General features: G+C 41.8%; 1 protein-coding gene across 3 annotated transcripts; it reads left to right on the top strand.

Moving 5' to 3' along the window:
• Window positions 1-1,185: 1,185 nt before the first annotated feature.
• LOC133896095 (protein EMSY-LIKE 3-like) lies at window positions 1,186-9,013 on the top strand. Of its 3 annotated transcripts, none has more exons than XM_062336610.1 (11): window positions 1,186-1,570; window positions 5,138-5,349; window positions 5,450-5,559; window positions 5,649-5,898; window positions 5,994-6,206; window positions 6,286-6,354; window positions 7,313-7,393; window positions 7,738-7,980; window positions 8,060-8,128; window positions 8,193-8,256; window positions 8,624-9,013. In XM_062336610.1, the coding sequence occupies exons 1-11, from the start codon at window positions 1,537-1,539 to the stop codon at window positions 8,737-8,739; spliced, it is 1,461 nt and encodes a 486-aa protein (XP_062192594.1). In that variant the 5' UTR covers window positions 1,186-1,536; the 3' UTR covers window positions 8,740-9,013. The 3 variants fall into 3 exon arrangements, with proteins under 3 accessions (XP_062192594.1, XP_062192595.1, XP_062192596.1); XM_062336611.1 differs by having other exon boundaries at window positions 5,032-5,349; XM_062336612.1 differs by lacking the exon at window positions 7,313-7,393 and having other exon boundaries at window positions 1,188-1,570.
• Window positions 9,014-9,544: the final 531 nt, after the last annotated feature.

Genomic DNA, 9,544 nt, shown 5'->3' with positions numbered 1-9,544 from the left:
AAAAAATCCCAAATCAATTTTGAAGCAGCAGACGAAATAAAAAATGCAAAAACAGGCTCTGCGCGCGAAGAAACTAGACTTCCTAAACCCTAAACAGGAATCGGAAACCCCACCCCTTACGTTAGACTAATTTGGGGAGAAAAATTGCATTGAGAGAATCGAATGTGCACATTCAGAGGCATGCATGCGAGGCTATCAACGATTTGCACTGGATCAGACAGGTTCCCCGAGCAAAAATTATATGTGATAGAAGAGAAAATGTAGAACGAATTTTGGGGAGAACCTGACCTTGATGTGCAATCCTCAACCCCCCGTCCCTTTGCACAACTGATTTGCAATGGATCTATGCAAAATCATGAATCAAGAAACTCTAGGTCATAAGATTGGAGAGAAAAAATCGCATGCGAGAGAACCAAATATGTGCACACTCAAAAGAATCCACGAGCGGCTACAAGCGATTTGCACTGGATCATACGTATTCCCGAACAGCTAAATATGTGCGAGAAGCGAAAAACACAGCACATTCAGACGGATTTGGGGGAAACTCACTTTCTGTGCAACCCTCCTCCCCGCCACGCTACTGATTTGCACTGGATCAACAAAAAACGCGAATCAGAAAACCCTAAATTGCACGAGAGAAGCAAAAAACACAGCACATTCAAACAGATTTGGGGGAAAACTCACCTCCTGTGCAACCCTCATCTCCGCCGCGCTACCGATTTGCACTGGATCAACAAAAACGTGTGAATCAGAAAAACGACAGCACGCAGCTTGGTGTTTTTGGTTGCGACAGCGACGAACCTGGAGATAGACGACGAGAGCGACAAAATGAACTAGCACGGTTCCCGATGTTTGAAAAAGGACTCGCCTCGACGGTTCCGCGACTAAGCTTCGCTGACGCGTGGATCCGGTATACGGGGGCGAGACAGACGCGCGTGTCTCAGTCGTCGTATGAGTCGTGCATGCACGCTCAGATGAAGAACGAACGACGATCCGAACGTGTATGCTGAGCGATGTGGGTATGCACGCTCGAAATTTAATCATTGGGATAAATAAAATATAAGTTCGAGTAGCTCTTGAGACAGCTTTTTATTTGACAGCCCTCGACGGAGCCCGGAAGCACCTGATCGGCTGGATGCAGACACCAGGCGCCTATAAAACCCCTTATGGTTCCAATGAAATACCTTTTTTGCCCCTCCAATAATTTCCGCACCACCCGTCGTCGTCTCGCCTTCGCACGCACGCCTCTTCCCCCTCTCCCACCGTCCCCCCTCCTCTCCCCTTTGTCGCCTCCCGAATCCGCCCAGATCTCGCCGGAATCCGCCGCGTCTCGCCTGTATTCGCCCCCGGAGCCCGTGGCTCCGTAGGCTCCCATCGGAGGAAGGGGTCGGTCCGTCCGGGGGGGCGGCGGATCTGTGGAGGGTCCTTGGAGGCGGGTCGGCGGGGGAGCGTCTCGTCGCGTTGGTGGTGGCGGTGGTCGGGGATTCGGAGGTGTGATTCCGAAGGGATTCGTAGTCTGCCGAGCCGAGCTGCGGGATGGACATGGAGTACGGGACCGCGGACAGTAGCGGTGAGTGTGGTTGATTCGACCGCTAGGGTTAGGGTTTGTTGTGCAATTTGTTGGTTTTCGGGGATTGGATATAGATTTTCGGCGGAACTGGTTGGAAATTTTTGTTAGTTGTGGAGCGAAGATATCGTTTCTTTCAGATTTCGGTTAATGTAGGGCCTTGCACGCCATTTCTTTTAGATTTGTGTTGCTTTGTTCACGTAATTGGCTGAAATTAGTGGTTCGATTGGTCATGGCAGTTCTCTCTCGCCGCGAATTTGGGTTACCCTTAAGTTATGCAGCTAGTTCGGGTAGCGAACCCAAACTTTTGTCATATTGGGTTTGTGATTCTATTTAAGTGTTGGAGGTATTCCTTCAGTTGGATGCAAAGTCAAATGTCTGTAAAGGTTTAGGTTCGGTGCTTACTTTTGTATCTTTTAAGCATTGAACATTAAGTCCAAGATATACAAAGCTGCCGTTGTTGTTCTCTAGAAGTTTGATGCAATGCTGCTGTCGAATCCTAGGTATGAGATGGAAAAATATGTTATTTCTTTAAGAAGTTTGACGTAAAATGTAAGGTTCCTGCCTTTATCTGTCAAATTTTTGTCAGTTATTGTGCGGAAGGTTGCATAGGTGAGTTATAGTTTGGGCAATAGCTTTGAAACGTGAAAACTTCCCTCTTGCTAGTAGGGTCATAGGCAACATGAGCAGGCATATGGAAAAGTTCTCTCAATTATTAATCATGTGCTTACCCCAAGAAAACATAAATGGTGAAACAAACAAGAAAAAATAATTACTACAAGATAACTTACAGTATCCTTGTGACCTTGTTCTGTGTTGATGTTGTTATTGAGAAAATTGATAATTTGTAAGTCAGTAATGGCCCAACACTGTCAACACTCTCAGATCAATAGCACCTAACCTGTGGGATGGGGCCTTCGCTCGAGTCTTGGTCTAACTTCCTAATAACTTAAAAGGTTTTTTGTCATGTTGATTTTTTGTGCTGGAATTGTGATGTAAAGCATAATCTGTCATTAAAGTTTGGTTTGGTTAAAAGGTACTAGATGTAGTGATACTGTGAGCAAGTGGCTAAGATATGGTGGCCTACAGCCTTATAAATAAGATATGGTGGTCTACAGCCTTATATTAGGACTTTTTCTTTCATTTTATGTTCACAGTATTAGAGTTTTTTAGCTTTAGTCAGTAGATGCTAAATCAGGTTATGTAAAACTGGTATACCTAAAATTTCCCGCTGCATTATGGTAGGGAATGAATGCTGATTACTCATGTATGCCTTTGGCTTTTTTATTATGATAGTACACTGAAAAGATGTTGAAAATGAGTGCCTATCAGCTCAGAGTCATGTCTCGGTACTTGTATACATTTTCTTGAGAGATGTCATTACTATGTATTTTTGGGTTACCTATGGTGTATTTGACTGAAAGATTATATTTAGGTTTTCACACATACTGCTCCTTACAGCTTTCCTCTTGGTGTTTTGTGGATGTTTTAGGGTTTCAGGTTAGGCTGCGAAAAAATTGCAGAATAGATAGTTTTTATAGTTATAGCTTATTACTCAGTTATTGTGGCACTTCGGCTGGTTCTATGTGCCCTCATAGTGCCAATATGGGTCACCTAAGCTACAGTTAGACAATGGAATTAAAAGTAGATTATACCTCATATAGAAGGAAATTTAATAGATATACCTCATACTCCAGCTAGTAGCTAGGTTCACCTGTTCCTCATGCGCCCCTCACTAGTTGGCCTTAGAAGTGGATCAATCTGGCCCAAATTGGACCCCAGACCCCACCTCATATCCTTGTCTTGCCCCAAGCAGGCAGCTGACAGTATATCTGTAGCTCAAGTGGAGAAGAGGGGTGAACCAGAGAGGGGTGCTCGTGCTCTAGGTAGTGGCGGCAACAACAAAATTTGGTAGCCGTGGAGGAACCTAGGATACGTCCATCCCCTTTCTCCGTTTCTCTATTTCGGCTGTGGAACTCCTAAGTGAGCACTCTCTCGATTTTCGCTGGCCCTTACTTAATCAGGGGTTCCCACCCATCCAGTTTCTTGCTGGAAGTGACCTAGGTGACACATGCCAAGTGCCCACCTAAGTGCTACTGTGTGGAGGCCTAGCATCCCGCTCTAGCTGCCTGGATGCCTATTTGGCAACTAGGCGACGCTGTTATAACACTGGATTTTACCGAGCCTTACTGTGTGAAACTTAGGTGGTTTTGTCTCCATTCCTTTCTCCTTATGCAAATCAAATTTATAGTGTATCAACACTATATGATTTTTTTTCTTCCAGCTGATTTCAGCATTTGCTATGTTTGAAATTACCTTAACTCAATAATGCTTCAAACTTGGACTTGTATGTTTAATACAACTAATTTATGTATTGTCAAGTTCAAAATTGAATATTCCATTCAACTGTCAGGTCTAATTTGTAAAATTATACACATACTGAAAAAGCATGTGACTTAAAATACTATGCAGTTTAAAAGCTACATGATCCCAAAGGATTGTAGCATTCTCTTGCTTTCTTTGTAAATTTTAGAATTTGTTAGCAACAAGGACAGAATCCATGGGGTTAAGAGAAATAACAAATGTATAATTAACTCTACTATTGAAATCTCAAGAATCTTATATCATGTTTGCAAGCCCTTGGGTTGCCACCGCTTCCCCTACTGTTTTCATGGACTGAATAGTTTCACCTGTTGTTGCGGATCGAGTTAGTTGGAGCTTGGTGATTACCCCCAAATGGTTGCAATTGGTGATTTAGAGCGCGCATGATAGTAACTTGAAATGTCTATGGTGTTGTCTCATCATCTCTCTCTAGCTTGCAATATCATTGCTGTGGGACATCTCTGAGGTGTAAGATGCTAGCTCCACTGGTCTTCCTTGGTCTGTTGGCCTTTGATGGACTTGCAGACTTTATAGTGCCTCTACCAAACCAAAGAATTCAGACATGCACTATTACCTTCGAATGATCAGGTATTCTTAGCATGTGTTACTGCTAGTGGCTCAACTAGACCATGGAGTTCGGCCATGTACATCTAATTCTGAATAGTTGTTGCATTTGCGCATGTGGTGTCCATAGGCGATGGTAATGGCAGTATTGGTGCCAGCAAATATAACTGGTCTTGGATCTGCACATCAGATGGCGCTGTCCTGAAAAAATAGTGTTGCGGTAGCATTAAAATAGGATTAATCGGTTACTACTGTCTGCACACTTGGTGAAAGGAGAAGAAAGGCCGATGTGGATTATTATTTGTTGGTAGGTAGTTTTGCAATATTGGTCATGAGCCTCCTTATGTTTTTGAAGCTGGGAAGTGGATTGGTCACTCTGCTAGGAGAGTGGAGCATAAAAAATCAAAATTGAGGATTTTGTGCATTAGCAAGAATATATTGTTATCGCATTATTATTTCAGATGATTACCTTTATGAACAAAATTTTTCGTACGTTGAGAATATATTTTTTCGCACAGGTTCCTGCCGGTGACAGGCTGGGAATTGGTACCTGCCGGCCGGTTTGAACCAAGTCAGGTAACAACATTTGAAGTGTTATGCTCACAAACTTGGCATTGGTTACAGGAACCGATGATGATCTTCCACCACCATATCAGAACAGCAGAGGTATGAAAGGTAGTGGACGTATCAGTGGTAATGGAAGAGAAGTTGGTGCTGGTCCATATACTAGAGTTCAACCTCAGACAGATATGGAAACACAAATACATCAACTTGAACAAGAAGCATATTGTTCAGTTCTTCGAGCGTTCAAGGCTCAGTCTGATGCTATCACATGGGTATACACACTTATCTCTGCCACTCTTCACATTATTAATTGACTGTCTGGCTTGCATTTCATAGAATTGACCTTAGAAAAGTTTGAATATATTGTCTCAGGAAAAGGAAGGTCTCATTACTGAGCTTAGGAAGGAGCTAAGAGTATCTGACAAGGAACACCGGGAGTTGCTAAACAGGGTGAATAATGATGATATTATCCAAAGAATAAGGTATTATATGGACAGATCTGAATACATCTTAACTATGCAATATACCACCCTCCCCCCTTCTCTCTCACTCTCTGGTGTCTTCTATTAAGGGAATGGAGAGAGTCAACAGGTGGGCTTCAAATGAATTTGGTTAATAATGCTCAGCATTCGCATGACCCCATGCCCAGTCCGACCACCTCTGCTCGCAAGAGGCAGAAGATATCTCAACCCATTCCTTCTGCATCTGTACCTGCACCATCTGTTTTGCATTCACAACCCTTAACTGCGCCAATGCAACCGTCATCTTCAGGAGCAAAAAAGGCAGCTCCACCTGGCACGAAAGGGAAAAAGACCAAACCAGTAAGTGATGGTTGAAACATCTGCAGATATTTTCGCAGTTTTAATGTTTGTAATGTCATATTAATTATTTTGTGGACAATTAATTGTGATGGAAGGGCCAAAAGCTACCTGGTGCCCCGGCAGTCAAATCTATGCCATCTTCTGTTGGTCCTGGTGGGAGGGGATCAATTATGAATAGAAACATTTCTGGTGGCCTTCCTCCTGAAGGACTACGATTAGATCCATTAATCGGCCGTAAAGTCTTGACTCGGTGGCCTGATGATAATAACTTTTATGAAGCTGTTATAACTAATTATGATCCAGGAAAGGTATGCTTTATTTCTTAGGGGTCTCAATTATACTTGTCTTGGTTTGTATACTTTCTCAAGTCAATCTGATTAATTGTAGGGTCACTATGAATTGGTTTATGACATGGATACAGCACATGAGACATGGGAGTGGGTTGATTTTAAACAGGTAAATGTTCGTTTATTGTGAATTATGTGCGGACTTCTGATACTTACAGAATTAATTGCTAATTTGTCTTCGGTATCATGCTCCACTGATGGTTGACATTTTCTAAGAATTGATGGGTGTAAGAAATTAGTTTGGATTAAATAAATAGTTAGTACAAGAGAGAATGATGTCCTATTTTAGAGTGAAGTTTATAAGTGAGCCTTAGGCACACAAACTGGCAATTTGCTTGGTCTTTTATGAAGTTCTGTTCCAACTTCTGGTACCAACAAAGATAGTACCGATCTAAAGGTCACTGTGTAGCTTCCTGACACCAACATAGACCCAAAGCAACAGTGTATCTGTCACATGGGGCCCAAAAGTCTTCATGTCAATGACATGTGAGATCCGAAAGGCGTCATTCCGTGAGCTAAGTATAACTGAAGTACTTGTTGTCTTCAAGGGCTTTTTTTTTGTTCCACAGATGCACTCACCAATCAAGTTAGGATTTTTTTTTTTTAATTTTCGATCATAGGGTTTGATTTGATGCTACAGTATAGCACGCCACACTTTTTTGAGCTCAGCCATCCACTCATGAACACAATATTTTGTTGAACTATACCTGAATTGTGGCAGCCGTTTTGGCTGCCTTGAATCTGGCAGTGAGCCAAATAGCCTCATTAGCTTACATGATAAGTGAGATACATACAAGATAACTGACATCTGCTCATAATAGATCTATTTTCAGAGAAAATGCACTTCGTTTTATTCTCAACAGGAAAGATATGAAGGACCACTGCTATTGAAATGTCAGATATGCTTTGATGAAGTCACATCTGTCTCATAGTTTCAAACTGGACTGGACTTGCAATACAATGCAGTAGTAAACCCAGGAGCCAGAGGCTTCTCTTGAATCTCCTTGAAACACCATGTTCGTTTGAAAACTGGCTAAACTATTATTTTAATGAACTGCTTGGCAAAGGACTATGAACGGAGGACGTCCACCGTATACCAAGTGCTCGAACTAGGCTCAAAATCACCTGGACTAGTGCTTTGTTGTTTGGTAGGTAGGAACTAAACTCTACATCAGCATATTGGAAATATATGGTCAAAATGAATTACATTAAATTCAAAAAAATAATAAATTAGTATTTTTTGATACAGCTGTTGGATTAGCAAACCAGTGAAGCAATCGCTTGGCCAGTTCACTAGCTGTTTCAGTCTTTATAACTATGATTTGCAAACAAAATGATTTTTTTCTCATTATCAACGGAATAAAGAGGCTACCGTGATATTGTAATATTAACACCAACAGCTGAATGCATTTGCTGAACAAGCTGGATAAGCTAAGCAACAAGCAAGGCCGGAGAAGTAATCTGTGCATGATGTTATAGATCTTCACTGCAGATGGCACCCGAAGATATAAGATGGGAAGATGAGGACCCTGGAATAAATCAGCAAGGTCATGGTGCTCCCGTTCATGGTGGTAAGAAGTCAAGCAGTCGTGGTGGCCCCATGTCAGGTGCCGGAAGAGGCAGAGGGCCCCAAAAGAACTCATGTAGGAAAGATTTTCCACCTTCACAAAACGGTGTTGGGAAGAAAAGTTCCAACTACATAGAAATACTCCATACGGAAACACTCATAAAGGAGGTTGGTTTGAAAGGAAGTCAGCATATTGGTTTAGAACCTACCAAATTGTCTCATTTATCATGACTAACTGTCTATGTAGGTGGATTGTGTTTTCAGCGCAGGCAACCCTGACCCCCTTGAGATGGAGAGGGCAAAGAAAGTGCTAAAGGTAAACAAGGACATGCAAAACATTATTGGGGTGCTTTCTTCTGAACTGATAGTTGTTCTGGCAGGAGCATGAACAATCTTTGGTCGATGCGATTGCAAGGCTTGCTGAGGCATCTGATGCTGAAAGTGGTAAGTATAGTGCATGCTCCTTGTAATATTAATTGAGGTCTTTTCTTGAACCTGATCAAAACATTCGTCTGTTCTTTGGTGTAAGTGCGCTTTTTACTGTGCTTGGATGAAAAGTCTTGCTGTCTCTGCATATGATCTTGAAGCTAGGATCTTCAGCCAATCCATGTAACACATGTGCCCACTGGCACTGAATTTAAGTGCTCCCCTTAAAAAATTGACACATAGGAGTTTAAACATTGAAAATAAACTTGTAACACAGTAAGTACATATGAGAATTGAGCTGTGTAATGAGCTCATAAAATCATATTGAGTACTGACTAGCAGAACTAGTTTAACATGTTCCTCTTTTTTATTGTGGTTAAAGCAGATGATCGTGCACGATCTTTGGAGTATAACCGCGGATGGAGGAACGAACATGGGGGAAGATATCCAGATGATATGGCGATCGATGGCCTCATGGCTGGAGATGCTGATGCCCTGTAAACAATTGCTGAAATGTACACAAAATTCCTTGATTAGTTTTTATCTGTTGTAAAATCCTAACGCTGATTTATTCTAGATTTAGCTCTAGGTAATTCTAATTGGTTCTAACGAATGAATCAGTTGTTAGGATCACCGCTCTGATTGTTTCGCTTTTGAAGAGTTGCAGCCCAGCACATGTTTGACACTGTAAATTTAGATTTGGAGCTAATTTTGTTGTCCTGTAATCTTTGATATTTGGCTTCGTAGTTTTCCAGAAGAAAGGCCTTTTTCCAAATGTGGACCACTCGGTTCTAGCCAGTATGTGACAATAGTTTCTACCACAGATTCCATGGGTATTGGGTATCAATAGTTCAACAGGTATATTTAATTCTTATAAAAAACAGGTATATTTAATTCGAGTGGGATTTGCATTTTTGCCACGGATTTGTGTCGAAATTGTATGGTCGCCATGGAAGAAACAGCGATAGCACCAGCCACTGGTTTGCTTTTTTTTTTTTTTTTTTTTTTTTTTTTGCGGGGAAAGGAAATATATTACTCCACACCAGAAGTTATACAATCATCTTCAACAAGATGAGAAACAAAATTCACCGACTGACCTTCCCAAATCATGGACAAACCTTGAGTACGGCTGTGTTTTGCTAACTCATGGAAACTCTATTTTGACTACGAGTAATTTTCCTAAACTTCAAAGCCCTACCATTAGAACGTAAAAACTTTAGCCCCCTCACAATATGGGCAAGACTTAATCTATCCTCCTCTCGCGCTTCCGCTAGGCGTAACACATTCACACTATCCGTCTCCACAA

This window comes from Phragmites australis, chromosome 16, assembly GCF_958298935.1.
Source record: "Phragmites australis chromosome 16, lpPhrAust1.1, whole genome shotgun sequence".
NCBI classification, from domain to species: domain Eukaryota; kingdom Viridiplantae; phylum Streptophyta; class Magnoliopsida; order Poales; family Poaceae; genus Phragmites; species Phragmites australis.
The sequence above is the reverse complement of the archived record's forward strand: the minus strand, read 5'-3'. Positions and strand labels throughout refer to the sequence as shown.